The 26,065-nt window shown below is 45.4% G+C and overlaps 1 protein-coding gene across 1 annotated transcript in view; it reads right to left on the bottom strand.

Moving 5' to 3' along the window:
* The window catches only part of LAPTM4B (lysosomal protein transmembrane 4 beta), a 452,106-nt gene that overhangs the window by 194,814 nt on the left and 231,227 nt on the right, over window positions 1–26,065 (bottom strand). The window contains exon 5 of the mRNA XM_078686987.1: window positions 17,586–17,684. Coding sequence (XP_078543113.1) covers window positions 17,586–17,684 — 99 coding nt within the window. The remainder of the gene's footprint in view (window positions 1–17,585; window positions 17,685–26,065) is intronic.

Below are 26,065 nucleotides of genomic sequence, written 5' to 3' on the forward strand. Positions count from 1 at the left end.
GGAAGGGGATGTATGGGGTTAGAGGGGGATGGGAGGGTGAGAGGAGGGGAGGGAAAACAGTTGGGACGAGGGGGAGAGACGCAGGGATCAGACGGAAGTAGAAGGGAAGAGGAGAGGAGAGAAGCTGATGGGGAGAGGTGGGGATTTTCCTTTCCAATTCCCTTCCCTCCAATTCACTCTTCTTTCATTCCCTCTTTCCTTCAACTTACGCTCCCTTTTCTTCCCAATCCCCTTACATCCCCTCTTCCCCTCCTTTACCCTCTTCACTTCCATTCAACTCCTCTCCTCTTCTGCACTTTACTTCTCTCTTCCTTCCCCTTCCTCTCCACTTGCCTCCTCCCGTCCCATCCCATCCTCTACCCACTCCCTCCTCCTCTTCCTATCCCTCCTCCCCCTTCTCCTTCCTCTCCCCTTCTCTTCCTTTCCACTTTCTTCCTCAGCACTCCCCTTTTCCTTCCTTCCCATTACCTCCCACCTCCTCCACCACCATTCCCCTCTTTCCCACGTACCTATCCCTCCTCCCCACCCCGCCCATTCTCTTCACTACACTACACTACCCTTTCCCCTTCCCCTTCCCTCCTCCTCATTCATCTCTCTCTTCCCTTCCCCTTCTATCCCTTCTGCTATTCCCATCCACTTCCCCCTTCCTAACTCCTCTTTTCCATTTCCACTTCCCTATCCTCCTCCTTTGATCCCTTCTTCTCCCCTCCCGTCTACTTCCCCTTCCCCTTCCAATCGCATCCTCTCGTCTTCTGACTTTCGTTGCCTCTCCTCCTATTTCCTTCTCTCCTCTTTCCTACTCCCATCCCAACTTCTCTTCCTCCCTCCGCTCTTCCCTTCCAATTCTGTTCTCGCCACTCCCCACTTCTCATACTCTTCCCTCCTCCCCGCTTCCTTCTTCTCTCTTCCCTACTCCTCTCTCTCTTCTCTACCACCCCCCACTCTTCCTTTCCACTACCTTCCTTTTCCTTCCCTCTAACACCATTACCCAACCCCTTCTTGCTGCCCACTTACCTCCTCCAATCACTTCTCTCATCCCTCCCATCCTCCCCATCTTCCCTTCAACTTCCCTTCCTTCCCCCTCCCATACCCTCTTTTACCATCGCACATTGCCCTCCCATCCCCTCCTCTCTGCTCTCCTCTTCCCTTTCCTCCTCGCACCTCCACTCACCTCACCTCTCCTCCCCTCTTTCCTTCCACCTCACTTACTTTCCACCTACCAACCCCTCCTCTTCCCTCCATATTTCCCGTCCACTTCTCTCCCATCCCCCTCATACCATCATCTCTTCCCTTCTAAGTCACTTCCTCCTCTCTTCTCTTCTACTTCCCTCACTCCTCCATTCCACTCCTCCCACTCTCCTTTTCCCTTTCACCTCTCCCATCCCCATCTCATCCCCTGTGCTATTCCCGTCCACTGCCCTCCCCTACCATCCCTTCTGCCTCCCTTTCACCTACAGCTTCCATTCCCCTTCGCTCTTCCCTTGCGGCCTATTCCACATTCCATCATCTCCCCTCTTATCCCGTTGTCTCCACTTGCCTCCCATCCCCATCTCATCCTCTCACCTTCTCCATTTCCTCCTCTTCCTCCTAATCTTTCCGCCCTTTTTCCTCCTCTCTCTCCCCAAGTCTTTCCTCCCGATCCCCTACTCCCCACTCCTCTTCCCTCCTCGCCACTCTCCTTTTCCTTCTCACTTCTCTCTTTCCTATCCCCTCCCTTCTTTCCCATCCCACTACTCTTCTACTTCCCTCCCCTCTTCTCAGCTCCCTTCTCCTCTCCAACCCCTTCTTTCTTTCTATTTCTTTCTCCTCACTGCCCCCTTCCCTCCCTATTTCCTTCAACTTCCCATCCCTCCCCATCTTATTCCCTCCTCTCCTCTCTTCTCTTCCACTCCCCTCTATTGTCCCATCTCTTCCTCTCCCCTCTTCACTTCCACCTCCCTCTTTCAATCCTTTCCTCTTCTTTTAAGTCCACCTGCACTACCAGCCCATCCACTCCCCTTCCATTTCCCTCCCCTCCACTCTTCTCCCCTCCCCCTTTCCACACCCTTCCCCATCCTCTCCTCTCCCTGTTTCCCTACCACTTCCCCTCATACCCTGCTCTCTTCCCTTCCACACCCCTCCTCTCCTCTCCTCTCCCCTTCACATCCCATCCCATCCTCTTCCCTTCCACCTCCCCCTTCCATTCCCCCTCACTACCTCTTCTACCTTCCCTCACCTCCCCTTTCCTATTCCAATCCCATTCTCCTCCCTCCACCTTTTCCTCCTCTCCCTCTCCTTTTCCCTCCGCTCTTCCCTTTCACTTCCATCTTCCTCCCAACCACCCACTTCTCTCTTCCCCACCCTTACTTCCTCGCCCTGCCCTCTTTCCTACTCCCCACTTCCCATCCACTTCCCTCCTCTCCTACCCTACCCTCCCTTCTTGCCTTCCACTTCCTTCCCATCCCTACTCCCCTCCTCTTCTTTCTCCTCATCTCATCGCCTCTCCTATCCTCTTCTCTCCACTCCCCTCCCATCCCCACTCCCCTCTTCTTCTACCCCTCATCTCCTCTACTCTCCTCTTCCCTTCCACTCCCCTCTCTCCCATTCCTCATCTCTTCCTTTCTACTTGTCTTCCATTTTTTCTTCCATCTCCTCATTTTCCCTTAAATCTTATATCCAGCCTCTCCTCTCCTCTTCCCTCCCCTCCCCTTCACTCCTCCCCTTGCCAACTCCCCTTTCCTAATTCCTCTCAACTCTACTCTCCTCCCTTCCCTTCCCCCTCCACTCTCGTGCCCTCCCCTTCTCTCCTCTTCTCTTCTCTTCTCTTCTCCCCTCCTCTCTTCTCTTCAGCCTCTCCTCCCCTTACATTTTCCCTTTAACTTCCTCCCCTTTCCTTCCCATCCCTCCTCTCTCCCTTTCCCTTCCACACCCCTCCCATCACCTTCTGTACCCTCTTACCACCTCCTCTCCCATCTTTCCTCACATAACCTCCTTTTCACTCCTCTCCGTTTGTCTACTCCTATTCCATCACATCCTACCTTTTCCACCCTACCCTCTTCCATTCTTTCTTCCTTCCCACTTTACTCTTCCCTCCTTCCCACTCCTCTAATCTCTTCCACTTCCCTCCTCCCCACCCTCCTCATCATTTCCACTCCCCCAACTCATTCCCTTTCTCTTCCCTTCTATCCCCCACTACCCTCCTCTTCCCTCTTCCCCACTCCTCTCTCTCTTCTCTCCCATCTCCTCTCACTTTTTCCCTTCCATTTCCCTCTCTTTCTCGATCCCCTTTCCTCGCTCCCATCCCCTCCTCTCCCTTCCCCTCTTCCCTACCATTTGGGAGGATAGCGGTGGAAAGGAAGAGGGGAAGGGGATGGAGGGCAGGGGAGAGGAGCAGGCGGAAGTAGAAGGGGATAGTAGGGGATAAGGGGAGAGAAAGAGATGGGAGGGTGAGGAAAAGAGAGGAGAGGGACCTAGGGAAAAGAGAGGAGGGGATGAGGTTGAGAGGAGGAAATGGGAGGGAAGCAGAAGGGGAGGGGGGATCGTCCCTTCCACTTCTCTCCCCCTCTCCACTTCCCTACTCCCATCCCAACTAAGCACATCCTACCCTCTCTCCTCCTTTTACTCCTTCCTCCTCATTACTCCTCCTTCACTCTAATCCCTCCTTTTTCCTTCCACTTCCCTCCTTCTATCTTCCCTCTCTCTTCACTCCTCCCCACTTTCCTTTCTCTTCCTTTCCCCACTCACCCACTCCCCTCTTTCCTTCCACCAGTGGCTGCTGGTGACATTTGAAAGTAGTGAGGCGTCAAATTATTGGTGGTGCACACCGCGCGAGCGAGCGAAGCGAGCGAGCCTGAACCACCTAAGGAGGGTTCGGGGGGGTTCTCCCCCCGAGAAAATTTTGAAAAATGAGTAGGCAAATGGTGCATTTCAAGGCTTTCGGAAGCCACTGTGTTAAACAGAAACAGGCCACTGCCTACACTTAAAAAATGAAAGTATGAAACAAAAACTATTTTCTTTTTTTTAAATGCATCCCGTTTTCCTTTAAGGAAAATGTGCTGCATTTTAAAAACAAACTGCTTTATTTAAAAGCAATCCCAGACATGGAGGTCTGCTGAGCCCAGCAGGCCACCATATCTTAGAGGGTCAGCCAGAGTTGCAAATTGCGAGTGCCTCAATAATATGCATGAGGCATGCAATTTGCAACCCCATTAGGAATCGCTAACATTGTCTCAGACACTGTTGTACATGGCATTTAGTGGCTGGCAAATTCTGACTTGCAATTGAAGGCAATTTGCAAGTCGCTAAATAGCATGGTCGTACCTCTGGCCTCAAATCTGTTTAGGGGGACCCGCAATTTTAATAGCCATGGTAGACTACCAGCACAGTCCGATTCATTAAAGCAGCATAACTCTATGGGACCTGAGGGAGAAACACAAAAATACAACATCTAATGCCTGGTTTTTGTCAGAGCTAAGAGATGTGCGCATAGCAATCAACAGCTAAACAGGAAATCCCGAAAAGGCAGGCCAAGCTCCAATACTAAAATTCATATTCAAATTTGAACAAGAACCTAGAAAGCCAAATGCTGGAAGGAATGTTAGAGCCCACTTCACAATATAATTTAATGAGAGAAATCAACATACTCAATGGATGAACGAACCTGGAAGGCTTACTTATTAAACCTCTACCATGAGCGATCATTAACACACAATAGATAAAGTTTGCCTGCCATCACCAAACCAGGGTCTTACCACAAATGTGTTTATAAATTTATTATACTACTAACCTAGCATCTGTGACTGAGATTGAGCCCCAAATAAAAGGAGTGAATGAGGAGCATAGCGGGCTATGTAACTCTGTAAACACAGCATTAGCATGCAGTGTGCATTTAGGTAGCGCCAACTCAGTGAGCCAAGAGTCTCCAGCCGCTAAGTATGAGGTGAAATAAACACAGATGGGTTGGTCTGATAAATCAGACAGATAAGTGTGCGATCCGTTTTTTAGCAGTTTGTGTGCCTGTTTCTTTCATGTTTATTTCCCCGATATTAATACAAGCACGGCCTGAAGCAAGCTCAATCCATGCAGTCTCCTATGCCTTCCAGGGCATCTATACGAGTTCAAGACTCATCTGATTTCCGATCTGGTTTGCTAAAAGGGTGGGCGGGGGGCACTTATGTTGATTCTTGCCTTGCATGTGCAGAGAGAATGTACAAACATAGCAAAAGGAGCAGAGAGAAAAAACACACAGAAGAAGGGAGGGTGTGAGTCAACTTCCAGTTAGGGTAGTGTGTGGGGAATGGCTATCGACAGAAAAGGGAGCGATAGGAGGTGCAAAAAGAATGGGATGTATGCCATGTGGTGAGAATGGAGTGGGAAGGGGAAAGCGAGTCCCAGTAAGAGACAAAAGCATGTAACAAAATACCTCAGGGGAAATACCAGGGGAGAAAAAAAAGAGAAGGACACAAGTAAAAGAACACTCTACTAATGTATAGGTCGAAATGATTACATCACAGATATTAGCAAAGAGTACAAAGGCAGAAACATCCGGTAGTGAAATTGCATAGGTAGAGAGTAAGGAAGAAGGAGACAAAGAAAAGAAAAAGAGAGCACACATTAAGGAACAGGTTAACAAGATGTATGGGGTGTGACAAATGTCAACATAATGCATATCAAAGATGGTCACAACCCAATTGAATGAATGTGCAAAGACATAATATAAGAACAAAGGTAGAAAAATATACTGTACAAAATGTATGTGACAACATGATATCATCACATACGGTGGCAGACAGAACAAAGGCAAAGACAGCCGGTAGGGAAATGGCATGAGTAGAAAGAAAGAGGAGAGAGCGCCCACATTAAGGAACAAGTTAAAAGTTGTAGGTGATATAACAGTGGCAACATAATGTATATCAGAAATGGTCACAAGCCTGGTAGATTGAGCGTGCGAAGACATAATATATGGAATACGTCAATTCAACTAAAGCGCAGCATATAGTCAAACAAGTATAGCCAGGTAGAGTAAGCGTGCAAAGACATACTAAATGTTATACGTCAATGTAAAGTAGAACAAAAGTGTGGCCTATGATCAAACACAAGTGTAACCGATTCGAAGGTGACAGAGGTAGAAAAAAGGAAGGAATGTGCGCATGTAAAGTCCAGGTTCCCACACTTTGGGAATCACAGAGATGGTAGGATAGTGCATTACACACGTGGTCAAAGACCAGGTTTGATTGCTGAGGTATGTGAAGGATGCACCCTCAAGGGCCTGAAGGCTGACCACCATCTTGCTTTTATTGGCCAAGTGCAGGGTCGCCATTCACTAGGGCAAGGGCCCTGCCTCACTATTTAAACACTGACTGAGAGATGAAGCATTCTGCCAGCCAGAAGCAACTTTTAGGAGCTGATGCCTTAGTGATCCATAAAGGGTATTTGGGCTCCCCTGATTACCTACCTCGCTGCACAGCAGAAGGCTGGACTGCATCAAGAGACTATTCTTACTATTATTATTTATTTAGATAGAAGACGCCCTCAAGGACTAGAAACCGCCACTGCTTTCCGCAGTGTTTTACCAGAGTTATAAATCCACCCCAGGCCCTCCCACTCCACCCCAAATACATGCACTTTCTGCAGTGTTTGACTGGAGTTATAAATCAACCCCAGGCCCTCCCACTCCACCCCAAATACATGCACAGAGGGCACGAAAGGACCAGGACCTTGGCTGGCTGGTCAGACCCTCTCAGTGATGCCATGCAAACAAGGTCTAGACGCCTGAGCTGATCTCAGTCCAACTGATGTAGGACCAATATTTATAACACTTGTAGGGGGTTTATGGGTAATGACAAGGCACGTGTTACTGATGTGTCCTGAGTCTGTAATCTGCATCCTGGCTTTCCTCGACCACCTCATCCTGAAACCCTTTTCAATCCTTACCTCTTATCTCTGTCATCTAATTTCATTTTCTGTCAAGGGAGACATCTTTCCTTTTTATCTCCCAGATAATATTTTAAATTGTACTTGTAATCATTGAGTAGTCTTTCTGTGCTTCGAAGTCATACATTTTTAGATGCAGATCAACCATTGAAAATTAGCATTATGCTGATCAGGCATAGCTGTAGGGAAGACATTGTATGTGTCAAATGTTCACAAGCACGGGCTACTGTCTATGCTTATGACATAAAAGAATCGAGCATTAATAAGGTTTGTACATGGAGCTTTCCTTAATGTCCACCATTGAACCTGAAGAAGAGATTTATCTGACTGTCCGAAGGCTCTGCCTTCTTTAATGTTCTGTACACACAGTCATGTACCTATCATCAACTTCCAGCTCAGCTAATTTATTAATTTGCACATAATGTGGGACATCTTCCTTTAGTGCCCACTTCTTTCTACCGATTATTAATAAGCATCCGTTTGTATCTTCTTTGTTCAGTCCCACCTGCCCTTCCATCTGTGTTAATCCTCTTCTGTCACATCAGGTGCCCCTAAAGATGTGTTAAAAATAATAATATTTCGAGCCTTTCTCAGTTGCACGGTAGACTCTAGAGAAGAATTGTGTGCCGGGCGCCACATAGAAAACCACCTCTGGAAATATATTTCAAAATTCACGCCTATGGCATTGTGTGCAATGTGCTGCATACTCGGTTATCTGGTATATTCCAAAAATATATTGTTTTCAGTCCTGCTGTCTGCCCCCCTCCCCCCCCCCCCCCCCCAAGTAAAAAGTGTCTGCTAATGCTATTGGCAAGTGTACTGATTGTGTAAGACATTTTTTTTACGGAAACCCCCTTCATCTAGGATCGCTGCTATTTGTATGTAGTTTGTCAAAAGCAAAATGTATCACTAAAAACAAGTGCCATCTGATCACTCCAATAACCTTGGAGTTTAACAAGCCAGGAATAATTCATTTAAAAAAAGTGCATCTCTGTGGCCAGGGGCCGCTGCCTGCTGCTTTACTTACTGTTTCCAATTCATTGTGTTCCCTGGCTTCTTGTTAACATGCAGTAAAGAACTTGACTGTCTGCCGCTGCCTCTCTTATTCTTGCCGCGTGCAACAGGTTTCTGTTAGCACATCTTCATTGATAAAGTACCGGCCAAGGGATAATTATCTTGATTTGCCTGAACATTGTTGGTTCTTTGGTTGAGAACGAGGAGGTGGATCCACCAGTCCTCTCTGTTAGACTCATGCCTGGCCTGTCGACCTCTATGCAGTGCAGTCGATGCTCACATGACCGGGCCTGTCGTGTGAGCATCTAGTGCACTGCAGCGAACAAAGTGACACAAAGTGAGCTTTGCAATAAACAAATCCCCTTATCCGGTGACTAATCTGGTCCTGTCGACCCCTGGTGGGGAGGAGGGGTACGACAGCTTTGGAGTCCTCGAACTCCTCTGGTATTACTTAGCGCTGCGCTGTGAGAAAGTATAGGCCCTGGAAGCAGGGGCCGGATATGGACACCTCTGGAGGACTGGACGGAGGAGGAAGGTGGCTGCCTGGCCGGCGGGGGCTCCTCCTGGGGTACAATGAGCGCCCTTATCTTTCACTGTGGTGGTCTGAATCCAGATTCCAGACATAGCGTTAAGAGGCAGGGTTGGGTTCACGTGGCAGCGGCGCTTTACAGAAAAACAGTGCCCATTTCAGAAAGGTAGCAATAGCAATTTCAAAAAGTGCCCACCTGGGCCTTACCTGGGCAGGGGCTCGCTTCTGTCTTCTGGTGAACTGCCGTACCCTCCGACTACTCTACTGAGACAAGTGAGTCACAGTCTCACTCTCAGTCAATCGGGGAAGTGGGGAACTGCAGTCCGTGTCGTGTCCACCACTCCACTCCGACCGTGATAATCCTTCCAGAAAGTTCCACCACAGGCTACACGGGGGAATACGATTCGAATCCTCGGCTTCTCGACTGCCACACCCCTTTCCCAAATCATCACAGGGTGGGGTGGGTCCCACCACGCCCTGTAATGAGTTGGGAAAGGTCTCCACCCTCTGATTGACGTGGAGTGTTAGCGATACCGGGCAAGGATATAAAACGCCCGGGGGAAACTTTGCCTCCACGCCATCAGGGGGTGGAGACTCTGCCCTGAAGCAAGGTCTTTGCCGAGCTGATGACATCACAGCCTACAGGCTGTGAGGTTGTCGGCCCAGCAAAAACTTACGCTTCTTTGGGACCGCAAGGGGGAGAATAACGCAACGTGAGTAAGTGACGTACCTCCAGCCAGCTGGCAGCCACCACAACGAACGGACACTCACTGTCACGGGCCGGCGCGGCGGCAATATAGACTCCAGTGACTTACAGCAGTACTAGTCTATGATTTTACCGATTTGCCGAAAAGGATTTTAAAATTGAACATGGCACTTTTGGTAACGGGGGCGGAGCCCCGACGCCCACGTGGAGTCAGTGTTTAAATAGTGAGGCAGGGCCCTTGCCCTAGTGAATGGCGACCCTGCACTTGGCCAATAAAAGCAAGATGGTGGTCAGCCTTCAGGCCCTTGAGGGTGCATCCTTCACATACCTCAGCAATCAAACCTGGTCTTTGACCACGTGTGTAATGCACTATCCTACCATCTCTGTGATTCCCAATATGTGGGAACCTGGACTTTACGTGCGCACCTTCCTTCCTTTTTCCTACCTCTGTCACCTTCGAATCGGTTACACTTGTGTTTGATCATGTGCCACACTTTTGTTCTACTGTACATTGACGTATAACATTTAGTATGTCTTTGCACGCTTACTCTACCTGGCTATACTTGTTTGACTATATGCTGCGCTTTAGTTGAATTGACGTATACCATATATTATGTCTTCGCACGCTCAATCTACCTGGCTTGTGACCATTTCTGATATACATTATGTTGCCAATGTTATATCACCTACAACTTTTAACTTGTTCCTTAATGTGGGCGCTCTCTCCTCTTTCATTCTACTCATGCCATTTCCCTACCGGCTGTCTTTGCCTTTGTTCTGTCTGCCACCGTATGTGATGATATCATGTTGACACATACATTTTGTACAGTATATTTTTCTACCTTTGTTCTTATATTATGTCTTTGCACATTCATTCAACCGGGTTGTGACCATCTTTGATATGCATTATGTTGACATTTGTCACACCCCCTACAGCTTGTTAACCTGTTCCTTAATGTGTGCTCTCTTTTTCTTTTCTTTGTCTCCTTCTTCCTTTCTCTCTACCTGTGCAATTTCACTACCGGATGTTTCTGCCTTTGTACTCTTTGCTAATATCTGTGATGTAATCATGTCGACCTATACATTAGTAGAGTGTTCTTTTACTTCTGTCTTTCTCTTTTTTTTCTCTCCTGGTATTTCCTCTGCGGTATTTTTTTTACATGCGTTTCTCTCTTACTGGGACTCACTTTCCCCTTCCCACTCCATTCTCACCACATGGCATACATCCCATTCTTCTTGCACCTCCTATCGCTCCCTTTTCTCTCGATAGCCATCCCCCACACACTACCCTAACTGGAAGTTGACTCACACCCGCCCTTCTTCTGTGTGTTTTTTCTCTCTGCTCCTTTTGCTATGTTTGTACATTCTCTCTGCACATGCAAGGCAAGAATCAACATAAGTGCCCCCCGCCCACCCTTTTAGCAAACCAGATCGGAAATCAGATGAGTCTTGAACTCGTATAGATGCCCTGGAAGGCATAGGAGACTGCATGGATTTGAGCTTGCTTCAGGCCGTGCTTGTATTAATATCGGGGAAATAAACATGAAAGAAACAGGCACACAAACTGCTAAAAAACGGATCGCACACTTATCTGTCTGATTTATCAGACCAACTCATCTGTGTTTATTTCACCTCATACTTAGCGGCTGGAGACTCTTGGCTCACTGAGTTGGCGCTACCTAAATGCACACTGCATGCTAATGCTGTGTTTACAGAGTTACATAGCCCGCTTTGCTCCTCATTCACTCCTTTTATTTGGGGCTCATTCTCAGTCACAGATGCTAGGTTAGTAGTATAATAAATTTATAAACACATTTGTGGTAAGACCCTGGTTTGGTGATGGCAGGCAAACTTTATCTATTGTGTGTTAATGATCGCTCATGGTAGAGGTTTAATAAGTAAACCTTCCAGGTTCGTTCATCCATTGAGTATGTTGATTTCTCTCATTAAATTATATTGTGAAGTGGGCTCTAACATTCCTTCCAGCATTTGGCTTTCTAGGTTCTTGTTCAAATTTGAATATGAATTTTAGTATTGGAGCTTGGCCTGCCTTTTCGGGATTTCCTGTTTAGCTGTTGATTGCTATGCGCACATCTCTTAGCTCTGACAAAAACCAGGCATTAGATGTTGTATTTTTGTGTTTCTCCCTCAGGTCCCATAGAGTTATGCTGCTTTAATGAATCGGACTGTGCTGGTAGTCTACCATGGCTATTAAAATTGCGGGTCACCCTAAACAGATTTGAGGCCAGAGGTACGACCATGCTATTTAGCGACTTGCAAATTGCCTTCAATTGCAAGTCAGAATTTGCAAGCCACTAAATGCCATGTACAACAGTCTGAGACAATGTTAGCGATTCCTAATGGGGTTGCAAATTGCATGCCTCATGCATATTATTGAGGCACTCGCAATTTGCAACTCTGGCTGACCCTCCAAGATATGGTGGCCTGCTGGGCTCAGCAGACCTCCATGTCTGGGATTGCTTTTAAATAAAGCAGTTTGTTTTTAAAATGCAGCACATTTTCCTTAAAGGAAAACGGGATGCATTTAAAAAAAGAAAATAGTTTTTGGTTCATACTTTCATTTTTTAAGTGTAGGCAGTGGCCTGTTTCTGTTTAACACAGTGGCTTCCGAAAGCCTTGAAATGCACCATTTGCCTACTCATTTTTCAAAATTTTCTCGGGGGGAGAACCCCCCCCCGAACCCTCCTTAGGTGGTTCAGGCTCGCTCGCTTCGCTCGCTCGCGCGGTGTGGACCACCAATAGTTTTACGCCTCACCACTTTCAAATGTCACCAGCCGCCACTGCTCTTCTCTTCCCCTCCCCTCCCCTTGCATCGCCAAGGCTGGAAAGGTCTCTTATTCCCCAATGAATTCCACCAGTGGGCTGGGGCCCTTGGAGTCCATTTTTTTTAAAGTCCTGGACTGCTCCTCCTGCCTCCGTCATTTACACCAGCTCCTTGGAGTCAAGTACAGCAAGGTTTGCAGAGGGAGAAAGTGGGTGAAGGAGGGGAAGAAAAAGAAGGTTTAAAGGGGAGAGGAAGAAGGACAGTGAGGGAGGGGGGAGAAATGGAAAACGGACAGCAAGGGAGAAGAAAAAGGAGACGAGGATGAGAGAATGGATTGATGGAAAGAGTGAGATTGTGAGAGGAGAAGAGAGTGGGGCTGTTTTGAGCATTTTTGCCAGGGTTGGTTTTTGTTTCCCCGTCCAGCCGTTCTCATATTCCACCTCCCCTCATCTATCCTCCTCTCCTTTCCCTTCTGCACCCTTTGTCTAATCTCTTCTCATCTTGTCTACTCCCATCCCATCGCCTCCTCCCCTCATCTCTCCAGCATCTCTTTCCCTCCTCCCTTGCCCTCCTCCCTTTCCAATCTTCTCCTCTCCCCTCCTCCCTTTCCTTTCCCCACCTTCTCCTCCTGGCGCCTCTTTCTTCCTGTCCTGTCTCCTCCTTTCTTCCCCTCATTTCTTCTCCCCTTTCCAACTCCCATCTCAAGCCCTCTTCCCCTTCTCCTCTCCCTTCCCCTCCTCTTTTCCCCTCACCTCAACTACTCTCATCTGTCCTCCCCTCCTCCTTTCCCATCCCCTCTTCTCCTCTCCTCACTCCCCTTCCTTGCCGCCCTCCACCTCCCTTCCCATCACCTCCCATCCTTTCGCCTTGCCGACTCCCCTCCCCACCCTTGCCTCCCCTCTGCTCCCTTCTCCTCTGTCCTCTCCGCTTCTCTCCTGCCTCCACTCGTATCTCCCCTTCTTCCCTTTTTACTTCCCCTGCCCTACTTTCATTGTGTCTCCTCTCATCTACCATTTCCTTCTCTTCTCAACCCCCTTCCCTTCCATTCACTTCTATACGATACCCTTCCATTTCTTTCTTCATCCTCTTTTGTCCCCTTCTCCCCCCTAGCCTCCCTTCACCCCTCTACGCCTTTCCTTCTCCTTCCCTTATCTCCAGTTTACTTCACTTTTACCATAGCCCATCTATTTATTTCTCTATCCTTTCCCCTCTGTCATTCCTTTGCAAACCCACTTCAATGCATACCCTATCAATGTCTTCACTCTTCCTTCCCTTATCCTTTCTTGTGCTCCATTGCTAAATTCCCTCTGCTTTCCCTTTCTTTCCCTCTCCTCACCTCATCTCTCCCTTTTTATCCTTCCCTTCCCTTTCTTTGTCTTGCATTCCCAACCCCCTTCCCTTAGCTTGCTTTTTCATTTCGATTTTGAGATTCTCTTTAAGCCAGGAACTAATATTCAATTGGCTTATATGCTCAAAATGTTTTGAAGAACCTCCTAATACAGAACCTCAAACTATATCAAAATAACTGGATTCATCCAGAAGGTAAAGTATACAAGATTTAGCTGAAGACTGCATGCTGATGAAACAGCAAAACTGACAACAAGGATATTCCAATTACATCAAATAGCCCTGTGGATGCTTCACACACAAGAAATGTTGGTCAATCCACATAGAGATCAGAAAATAATAAAAAAAATATTGGTGTCATGATCCTCCCAGAGAAGGTAAGACATTTTAGGAGGCCAGACATAAAGACTGAGATACAGGAGTATGAAAACACTTGCCCTGTTTGAGCAGTGTTTAAGAAAAGTACCCAACTTCAAGCAAAATGATTTCCATTTTGGCACTGACTCAACCTTAGACACATATTTCTATTGAATGTATTTATTACTAATTTACTTATCTCAGCGAAAATGACAACCATAACGATAATTGTGGATTATACTATGGCACATTTTATAACTTCCATCAAAATGCCCACCATCAAGGAATTAGCCTGCCTATTCTTCTATATCATGTACACAGATTGAAAGGATTACCATCAAAAATATTTACTAATCAAGGATCATGGTTTACTTCAAAGTTTTGGAAGGAACTAAGGGTCCAATTTTGTTTCGCGATATCCACCACATTTATGGCGAAGTCACCTGTCCTCCAGTCTCTAAATCAGGGCCTAATTTATTTACTGTAGATTAAATCAGAATATTCTGCTGCATACTATCCCCACACTGCTGGGCAAATCAAGAGATTGAATCTCACCTACAGCAATACCTTTGTTGATATGCTGATCAACATAAAGGCTGGAATAAATATATTTTTCTTGTGGAATTTGCATATAATAATTCCGTACTTGCTACACTTGGAAACAATCAATTCTTTAGCTCTCATGCCTATCATCTATGTTTTTTATCAAAACTGTTTCAAGATGCTTGAATCGACCAGCTTCTAAATACATACAACAGATGCAAAAGACACAATGACGGAGTCTACTTGCAAAGTATACTCTACCCACCCAATTTCTTTTCAGTGTAGCATGTTCGTGAGGGTAATGGTGTGTTCCTTGGAGTAATGCTATGTAATGATGGCTATTATGCAGTGCAGTGAGTACCTTTCTCCTCTCTATGTAGTGACTAAGGCTGTTAACATTGGGGGATAAGATAGAGAGAACCCTATTGTGAGTTGCATCTTGAGTGGACCAAATTGTTATGAGCAGGTTATAGGCAGAAGTGCTGCTGTACAGTCTTTTTGATCACTCAGTAAGACTATCAGGATGAGGCACTGGTGCCCTTGCATTGATGTGAATATTTAAGTGGCAAATAATTTTTTTTAACTTGTGCTTTGACTTGCAATGAACTAGAGAGAAGGTGGGTGAAAATTGTAATTCTGGGGAGGAATGAGATAGTAGACAAGAATCTATGGGCTCAGTGCTACTAAACAAAGAGAATAGTGGAGAAAAGGTAACCAGAATTTCAATCACACTTTATCGGAGTGTGACCTGTTAACGAGGCAGCCCGCCACCTGCAATTGTAAGTATTGCAGGAGGCAATGTGGACAGAGTCAAAACCCCTTTACGAGCATGCATGTTAACTAGTATAGGAAGATACAGTGGTGTAACGCAGGCCCCCGCAGAGCAGTGGGGCCCCAAGCTCCAGGGGGGGCCCTCAGCCCAATACTCTGGCCAGAGAGCTCCTGACTGTGTCTGGAGGGGGCCCCTCCACATACCTTGCAGGCCCCCCCCCTCAAAATTCGTTAAGCCAGTGGAAAGATATGGTATAATATAGTAGAATATATGCCTCATATCTGACCTGATCTATAAGGGACAAAGAAAGTGTCAGAGTCCAGGGCTCTTTCTCAAACAAACGCCATCATTATTAACTGCCGAAGCGGTTAATGTAGCACAAGGCAGGCAGTGATTTGTCTGAGAGTAGTATGCATGGATTTAATGTGATGGGGCCTGGATTATTCCAAGGGGAGGGCTCACATTTCAGAGCTGTAATTTCTGTCAGGAACTGAGTGGGGAAGGCAATCATGTTCTCTCCTAATTTTTTCAGGGATACCAGTTAATATGGTATTATTAAGCCTGTTTCTCTTCTCCAATTCAGTCAACTTCGACTGTGGGTTCCAATGATCGGGCTCCAAGTACCTGGACTGCCATTTTAATCAACAGAATCCAGCCATTATTCACACAAAGTCAGAAAAGAATTAAAGGTGGCAAAATGCCATTTAACATGGAAAGCACCTTTAATGCCACCTTTGCCATTGTATCTTCCACAGAGTTTATGAATTGTTTAATTGATGTATGGTCCCCTTAGATGGTGTTTAACATGACTTCTTACATTGTAGAAGACTGTTGAATATGTAGGGACTGCTACTGGAATGCTTCCCAAACTGGAATCCTGCTCACTGGCCCAAGTAAGCTCTCCATTATACATACCCTCTGACTGATTAAAACATTGAAGCACATTCTGAAATCAAGTCAGGCCTACAATTCCTTCTTTTTTAACATTTCTTTTTTATTAATAGTTTGATCAAATCCCAACAAAAGAGTTACAAGCAGGCTGTTACTTCCTCCACAGAGACGATACACATTAGGCTAATTAAGTCACAATTATTACATGGTTGATTCATGGGGATTGCAGAGTGTCCGAGACCACCTGACGACTTGGCGGGGTACAAATGTCTCCTCGATACCTGTTCCATGCTCCCCACACCCTAACCCATTTCCCGGAACATCCCCTAGCTATGTAGACTGACTTTTCCCTGTACATGCACCAATCAAGATCTTCCTTCCACTTCCCCAAACGGGGCGCTTGACTAGCCCCCCACAGCTGTGCGATGTTGCGTTTTGCGATCATGTATGCCAGAGTGACCCATTGCGTGGTGTATGTGTTGAGATCCGTTGTCTCCCAGACGCTCAATAGGCATCTCTGAGATCCGGCTGCATGTTTAACCCCAGCACGGTCCGTAATCGTAATATGCGGTGAATGTCCGTCCAGTACTGTTCCATCTGTTGACAATCCCATAATATGTGTATCAACGTTCCCAGTGCCCCACATCCCCATCTGCACTCCCCATTATCCACCCGTCCCATCCGCACCAGGCCTGGCCCCGTTACATAAATCCTATGCAAAATTTTCAGCTGTACCAACCGCAACCTGGCTTGGATTGCGACCGCTCGTGGGGATGAAACCACCTCTTGCCAATGTTCGTCATCTAATTCTAGTCCATCCCCAGTCCACTTCCCTCTAAGATTCGATAACAGATCCTCGATTTGTTGATCAGTTTCCTATATATTAGGGATATGGTCTTTTCTGGAAGATGTCCTCTAGGATTCTATCCTCTAGGGGGGAGGCTTCCGAGAGTGACGTATCCCCCGGTATATGAGTGAGTAAAGCATGGCGGATTTGAAGGTAGCTGTAATGCTCGGTGTCCGACAGCTTATATTGCGCTTGAAGTGCCGGAAACTGTTGTATCGTTCCCTGCCCCCAGATGTCTTGGATTCGGGAAATTCTACAATTCCTTCTTATGCTTATCCTAAAAGTCAACAGTGTAATAAAGAATGTCTGCTACCACTTGTGTCTTCTACAATGGGGGCACTCTGATACTCTTTATTGCAGTGGATAGCACTGGTCATAGCAGAGGTCAACTGTTGCATTGGCTATTGCAATTTGAAGTACATGGATCCCCAGCCAATAAAATGGCAAAACTGCAGTAAGTGCAAAACCACCAACTGGTCTCACCTTGGGGGTAAGGAGATCAGACCATTGTACCACTGCCTTGACTGCACAATATTGGCTTGTAATTAAAGAAAAAACAAGCTTCAAAGTACTCTACTTAGTTTACAAGATATTGCACAGCTGTGCACCCAACTACATTAATGTAATATGCACACATTATGAACCAACCAGGAGCATTGGGTTGGTCTTTCACCTTTGTAACTTTTAGCTTCCCCACACTTACGCTTCAAAGAAACAATATACCACAATAAACAAAAAAAATGTGAAATCCAAAATGAAAGGCATCTACATTGCACTTAATAATCCCTCCTAACCCCCAAATTCACGGATACCTTCCTTGGAGATACTATTATGTAAGGGATGGATGGGCTGAAAGGAATGTGTTTTAAAATTAGGTCTCACCTTGACAGCCAGGATGATGCTTATAAAGAGGAGAATGACCACAACTACACAGGCTGGATTCACTGACAAGATCTCTTCCTTGTATGGGAAATTATCAGGCTGAAAAACAAAAGATTGTAGGTTATTCAATGGACCTGTTCATTATCAGTCAAGTTTCCTTCGCTTTACAGTCTTCACATGACTATTTATGATACACAGTTTTAAAGCATGCTACTCTTAAATATCGTGCTTAGGTTTTGCACATTTATTTGCATCAATGAACACACACACACTAAGGTTAGATTATTGAATTTCAGGACTTTACAACACAATGATTGCATTTTGTTCTAGTAGGACATGCGGTGTTGACCAAATCAAATCAAATGTGCAATCACACAGGCACACTTCAAATAATAATCGCTGTCCTTATTAGGATGAACCACAAAAGTCACTAAATAAACCTATGCTAAGCCCTCTGGTAGCTAGGCACAAAATCAGTCAGCTTTCACTAAAGCAAGATGCACAGTATCTATGCAGTACTCAAACAGCAATAAAGTGGAAATATAACACAAGGATAATCCTACATAATTAGATGGTAGATTAAAAAAATTACATCAAAATGACCAAAATTCACTCAGTGGAATCTGAGATACAAGTTTTAAAGGTTTTAAGTAAAAATTCTGTTAACTGCCGGTATCTGGTCATGCCAGACCGGGACACAGTCCTAAATTCAGGCTGTCTGCAATAGAGTGCGTGTCAGATACAGGACCAAAGTCAACCCGCTTATGGTTTTACCTTCTTTATTTTGGTGACGGGTCTGCGTGGCGTTGCTTTGTGGAGCTCTGTTTAGCTCGGTGTTGGATTCAGTGAAGTTCTCAATTGCGCGGCGAGGCTCTGAGTCACTCGCCAACAGTTCCAATGAGACTTTCAGCTGCACGCAGGGCTCTGCGCAGCTCTGCCTGCATCAGATTTAGTGGAGCCCTCAGTGAGGAGAGGGTTTGCTCTGCTGGGTTTTGAGTATGTCGCGTCATTGTTGATAAACCCTTCAGTGACGATTGGTGTAGCTATGCAAGGCTTTCCGTCACTTTGTGGTGGAGCTGGGGAAAGCCTACAGTGAGAAGCGACGTGGCTCTGTGGGGCTTGGCATCACTTCACATCGGATCTGGCAAAGTCTTTGGTGAGGAGCCACGTCACTTCATGTTGGGTTTGGTGAACCTTCAGTTAGACAGGGAGAATTACACCCTAACTTCAGCCAAGGGTCCAGGACTTTTGAGGGTGGCACTTGGCGGTTAGGACTCATTCCCACAGAGGGCAGCAGAGGTGACAAGGGCAGGTCCAGTTGGGTATGGTCATTATGAACGGTCTCTGGAAGCTTGTTGTGTCCTTGTACCTCAAACAGGAGGTCAGCCAACTGACCCTTGGAGTCACTTCTGGGGTCCTAGGTTCAAGGCAAGCAGGTCCAGTCTTCCCTCTTCAGATAACAGGGGCAGTCCTTCTGGACTTTTTCAGGTCCAGGATTGTTTTGATTTCCGGTTATGATGATACCACCTTTATGCTCAGTGCCAGTCTGTGGGTGTGGGTTACCTCTTTGTGTAGCCCTGGTGAGTTTTTCTCTTTTCCCTAGGTATGACTCCAGCTTGACTAGTAAAACTAAGGCAGGTAGGCCCAGGTGTGAGCTGCATCTGCGAGTGAAAGGGTAGGCTTCTGCAGTCAGGATATGGTGGGTGGAGCTCACGGGCTTTCGTTTGAGTGCAATCAGGGCAGGGAAACAGCTCCTTTCTAGCCATACTGTCTGGAAGACCCACTCACCACTACACCCAGGTCACTGTGTCCACTGTCTGGCCCCAATACACATTTCCCAGTGGGGGAGACATCACCAGCCCAAGAGCAATAGGTCACTCACAGACAGGCCCTAGAAAGGCAGGGAAAAGCCAACATTCTAAAAATGGCAATTCCAAAATAATAATTATGAATCAGTCTTAACCATTAAAGAGGATATTAAAATACAATTAAAATGAGTGGAAGAGGTAACTCTCTATCTGCGCCCAAACAGAATTTAGCACCTAATAAATATAAGGTAAATCTGTGTTAGTCTGTGGGAGAGCTAGCTTTGCTGCAGTGAAAAATGACTTTGTAGGATTTTTGGGTGTCAGAACATGTTATACATGAAATATAATGTCCTACTATTTAAATACCAAGCACACTGTCTTGTGAGCTGATAGGGCCTACTTAATGGTGACCTATAAGTATTAAAAAAGGAAGGTTAAGGCTTGCAAACAGTTATATCTTACCTGGTCGAAAAGGCAGTTTAAAACTGCAAACACAGGCTTGACCATTTAATTTGCAGGCCCTACATACATTGCAGTACCATACACTAGGGACTTATACAAAAAAATTACATGTGCCAAGTCAAGGGCATGCCAACGTTAGCATGTTTTAAAGGCAAACACACACACACTTCACCTCTGATTAGCAGGAGGAAAGTGCACAGAGCCCTTATGCCAACATAAACAGCTTCCATTGCAGAAGGCAATAATCTGGGTGACCCCGCAGAAAGATCACATTTCCAACAGACATGTAGTGTTGACCAAATCAATTCAAATTTGTAAGCACACAGGCACTACTATCTTTGTAAACTGAACGTAGGGCACTTACAGGTGTTAACTCATTCTACATTTCAAGCAGGAGCTACTGTTTATGTCATGTTTCTTCCATTAGATATGGGTTATGCCAGGATTCTTGGCCCCCACTGATGGGGAACAGTTACATCATGCCAAAAAAGTGATGCTTCCGTAGACACTCTCCGTCTCCTATACTGCATGAAGATGTCTAGGCACTTTTGAAATTAAACATGAACAGAAATTTAGATGGCAACGTATTTTTAGATGGAATCTAATCTCCTGTGTCTGGTAAAATTCAGATGCAGAATACATCACACGTTCCTGAGGGGCATTAGTTGCCACATGGTAGGGCAAAACCCCTTCCCCCACACAAACACAGAGGAGTTGCACAGCTTTAGGTGTAAACAAAGAGGCCCTTTCTGTGCCCAAGCTGGGGGATGTCTACCTCCCCCAGGGAATGATGTATACATTAAGAAGTGCCTCCACTTTGATTTGGGGCAAAGAAACCACACGCCATTGCATAACTGTGGAGTTACTTCACAGTGAGTACAGAAGCCATGATTAATACCCATAGAAGTGGATAAAAGAGGGGTCCGTTATTGAGTGTGTGTGAGGGGGGGGGGGTAAATCTCACGTGTGGCCCTAGTAAAATGCCAGTCATGCCACCATAAACTGTAATAAGGGAACTCAGTCCCTTCTAATAATCACTTCAGGTTCTAATGGCCTCCTGCCCAAATACTGACGATAAGCATTACATAGGTGAATCTTACCTATATGTGGAGGCCCCTGGTAATAGGCAGGGACCTCCAAGCAATCCTCTAATCTGAACAATCTACACTGACTATTTTCTGCCAAAGGCCCACTAGTCCAACAGTAGCTAACTGGGTCATCCCAACGGCGGAAGAGCAGTGCTACAAGAAAATACCTCACCCTCTGGGTACCTTAAGGGGGAAGAACCTCTTTTATCCCTGTCTGCAAGTGATCTCACCAATCAGACTGCGATAGGTTCTGCTCAATGACCCTTTGGGAGGCTGCCAATTCAGGGACAATACCCACCATGACCTAGGATAGAGGTCTGACCGCGTACCCCAACCAACCCAGAGGGTTGGTGCCCAGAGCATTCAGCTCCACTTCACTTCTTGGTTTCAAGAGCAAGGTAACCTTTAAAAGCTGATCCATAAATAGCATTCCTAGGGAACAAACCATTGGAGTCGAACAGGTAGATCGATTACAGGGCAGTGCAAGCGGTAATAAATGGTAAGTGAGTGGATTGTCAATCCGTACCTGACATAAATCAGTTTTACAGAGTTTTACCTACAAGGTATCGGATACACATAGCTGTAGCTCTTGTTCCAAATATTTTAGAAATACATTGTATGTGTACACATGTCTATGGAGCAATGAACCATAACAAACCTAAAATGAAGGGATAAATAACTAGTTTCATATGTGGTGGAACACTCTCTCCCAACATCCACCTGAAGAAGGCAACCGAAGCAAATCATGAAAATCATAATAGCTAATTGTAATGCCCAATGTTTTCCTGTTGCTGCATCTGAAGTGCCACAAAAAAAAAAAAATACCAATAGAAAAGTTGTTACAAACGTTTGCACCTGAAGGAGCTTTGGCACCCAATCGACTACCTAAGCATAAACATAAACTATGTTTGCAGCTCAACCCCTCGCCCATGCTAATTCAGAAGTAGGCTCTTCTATTGTGTGCTACCATAACAACACTAAAGGAAACAGTGTTTGTTATGGATCAAATAGCATGGCCTAAACAATATATTAAGACATTGTCAAAGTCAACAGAGCTAGCAAATGTTACAGAAGATGAAACATCTACCATAATAAAAAAAGGCGGGGTGTACTACATTGGAAATAAAAAAGCAGAAAATGAATACGAGACAAATTAGCAGCATCTAGTAGCCTACCAAAAATTGTGATTTTAAATGAGGTTGCTGCTAGTCGGGACATACCTGCAGTGTGGAGCAAATAATGACTTATGTGCTTCACCGGCACGCTGACCCTTGCTGTCCCCTCCCCCTCTGCAACACACCTCCTAATTTGCCAATTTATCTGAGCGTATATCTGCTATTAGGAAGACGTCCCCGTTACCAAGAAATGCCTTTTGCCATACCTGCGTTGCTCTATGCCACCCATCCATTGTCTCACCTGGGATACCCTATTTATTGTGTTCGGCTGGCGTTGGGGATAGTCGCTGCCTGGTGCTTTATGCTCCCCAGGTCTACCCCTACGAGCAGGTCAGCAAACCCGCAGGACTCACAGGCCGGTCTTTCACTGAGACAAGCTGCATTGTCTTCCGCGAGCAAGACAACACATGCCAGCTCAGTAAGTAGGCTGGACGAACACTTGCAATGAAGTTGAATTACTAAACAAAATAGAATCAGTATCAGTACAACGAAACCAGCTTAACTAGAGAGCACCCAGAGCAGAGCAGCTCAGCCACAAATATAGCAGCATGTTTACACTTAAGACAAACTCACAACAGCTCCAGAGAAGGCAACAGGCATACTCTTAACATGAAGGAGGCATACAGTTTGTACTGCCTTGAAAGCGGGTTTTATCCTGAAACTGATAAGCACTCTGTCTTATTCCAGACCTATGTGCATATACAGTAGCAACCCATAGGCTTGAAGGGTATATATCTGATTGCGCATTGGTGAGATCCTCAGTCAGTGGCAAAAAACTTATTTTTAATAAGTGAGTGAAAAAAACTTTAGGTTTACAGAATGAGGGAAGATTTTTAAATGAGACCTTTTCTTTTTTCTGCACCAACTAAGAGTACAGACTCTGTACCAAGGTTGGGGTTCTCCAGACTATGCGTAAAAGGGTTGTCCTAGGCTGGCACACAAAAGGGTAGGGCGTTCGATGTTTAAATTATGTGTACATTCGGAATCCCATGTTTAAGCTGTTCATGATTCGTGTATTTGACTAACCATTGGACCCCTCCTGAGGCGACTAGCCGGGAGGTAGACTGCCTATTGAATTGTACTTTCATGTTTATTTGCTGAATGCGAGCATTTTTAAACGGCGAATTTTAAAACTTTTCATTTATTTACTGCACCTTGTCGAATTCTGCCATCACTAGATCTAGACCCTGTACATTGACGGTAACAGCCGATTTGCGGGCTGAACACCGAATTCAATGGGAATTTACTCGTAAATGGCAGACATCTTAGGTGGGAGGCGTGAGCTTCAACAGCGCTCTAGCCATCCCTACATAAGGAGCCCTTTACGAAGCAACGCGAGATTCGTGTATTTGACTAATCATTGGACCCCTCCTGAGGCGACTAGCCGGGAGGTAGACTGCCTATTGAATTGTACTTTCATGTTTATTTGCTGAATGCGAGCATTTTTAAACGGCGAATTTTAAAACTTTTAATTTATTTACTGCACCTTGTCGAATTCTGCCATCACTAGATCTAGACCCTGTACATTGACGGTAACAGCCGATTTGCGGGCTGAATACCGAATTCAATGGGAATTTACTCGTAAACGGCAGACATCTTAGGTGGGAGGCGTGAGCTTCAACAGCGCTCTAGCCATCCCTACATAAGGAGCCCTTTACGAAGCAACGCGAGATTCGTGTATTTGACTAATCATTGGACCCCTCCTGGGCGACTAGCCGGGAGGTAGACTGCCTATTGAATTGTACTTTCATGTTTGTTTTATTTGCTGAATGCGAGCATTTTTAAACGGCGAATTTTAAAACTTTTCATTTATTTACTGCTCCTTGTCGAATTCTGCCATCACTAGATCTAGAACCCTGTACATTGACGGTAACAGCCGATTTGCGGGCTGAATACCGAATTCAATGGGAATTTACTCGTAAACGGCAGACATCTTAGGTGGGAGGCGTGAGCTTCAACAGCGCTCTAGCCATCCCTACATAAGGAAACAGCAATCCTCTGCGATAGCGGTCGCGAATTGTGGACGCGCCAGCATCAGCGCCGGAGTCATGCCAGAGTCAGCCCGTCTGCGCCCGTCCGCGCCTCGGACGAGCCCGACGGCCATGGCTCTTATCCCTCAGCCTCCTATATATTCTTCACAGGTACTTCTTAGTGGTTCTACAAATAATGCTAACAATATTACTTGCTCCATAAAATATAGTTCCGAGCAACTATTAGCTCTGAAATCCCTTAGACAACCTCGTTGCTGTCATTTTGATTTAGACAGAAAGAATAATGTATGTCATAACTGCACTCTTGCAATAAACTCTGTTCGGACAAAACAAACGGAGGATGGAATCAATATGAAACTCTCTAACCCTGATGCTAGGTTGTTTACTTTTCTCAGCTTGAATTGCCGCTCCCTACCCAAGCATAAAACAGAAATATTCAACTTATTAATAGATGAGGCTCCTGACGCTTTGTTTGTAACGGAAACATGGCTTCATGCAAGCTCTGGACCTGATGTTGCCATGGCCCTCCCTGATTCATATGCGATCATGCAAAGGCGCCATTTTTAAAACTATACTTTCCCCTAATTTTACATTTTCTGGAGCACTCATTTATCGACCGCCGGGTGCGGCATCAAATTGGTTAACTAATTTATCAGAACTTATTGGCCCCTTGGCCATGAACGCTGCTAACTTCACAATCATTGGCGATCTGAACCTACACCTGGACAATGATCACTGTATAAATGCCACTGAACTCATTGCCGATCTTGCGTCTCTTAATTTAAGTTTGAAGAACTCTGGCCCCACGCATACCGCTGGTCATTTATTAGACCCAATTTTTTCCAACATTGCTAATTTGGACATTTTCCCGCTTTGCCTATTCCCTGGTCAGACCATTTTTCTATTAAATTCTCATTTCGAGCACAACTGTTAAATAAAGACACATCGTTGGCTTCAACTTCTGCTGTCAGGTAATGGAAAAGATTAGATATTAACACTCTGAATACTTTCCTAGAAGACACGACACCTTGCACTAAATTAAGAGTGCAAAATCTTTCGGCTTCTGTTCAGACATGGCTTTTGACAGCCATCGACTCGTGTCTGCCTAAAACAATGCTAAAGGGTAAAAATCAGCGCCCACCTGCCCCTGGTTCAATGACTCTTTAAAGCTAGAAAAAAACTAAATGTAAAAATGCTGAGCGTCAGTGGAGAAAGTCTTACTCCATAGAAACTAAGAAGGAATATAAAACACAATTAACACACTATCAAAAGATGTGTAGTAAAGCTAAAGCCGAATTTGTTTGCATCAAAATCACTACAGCCTTAAATCAATCCAAGACTCTCTTTAAAATCGTTAAAGAGCTGGCTGGCTCAAATACTTCACAAACTCCACCTGACCTTAACAAAACACAATGTGATCAACTAGCTACCTTTTTTGTAAATAAAGTAGATAAAATATATCAGAGCATTGAACAAGAACAGAATGAACAAAATGAAGCTCTTATAGATGCTCGAAATTCTTTCCGTGATAGACCGAGCAATCAAGATGACATTCTAGTTCCCAATGTCTGTGATACTCATACCGTCATACTAGACAACTGGCCTATGCTTAATAGTGACACCGTCATAGACCTAATTAATACGATCAAATCAGGTTCACCAAGAGACCCTCTACCATGCTCCATTTTAAAATTACTTAGTAGGAAATCTATGTCCATTATTACCGATCTCTTAAACATATCCTTACAGGAAGAACACGTGCCAGACGAATGGAAACACGCAATGATCCACCCATTACTAAAAAAAGCTGATGCTGATCCAAATGTACCCTCTAACTTCCGACCAATTTCTCTTCTCCCCATTTTTGCTAAAATTTTGGAGAAACATGTCCATCGTTGTCTCACAGATTTTATAACCACACATGACTTGTTGCCTTCCCATCAGTCAGGCTTTCGG

Source organism: Lissotriton helveticus, chromosome 4_1 (assembly GCF_964261635.1).
Source record: "Lissotriton helveticus chromosome 4_1, aLisHel1.1, whole genome shotgun sequence".
Lineage (NCBI taxonomy): Eukaryota > Metazoa > Chordata > Amphibia > Caudata > Salamandridae > Lissotriton > Lissotriton helveticus.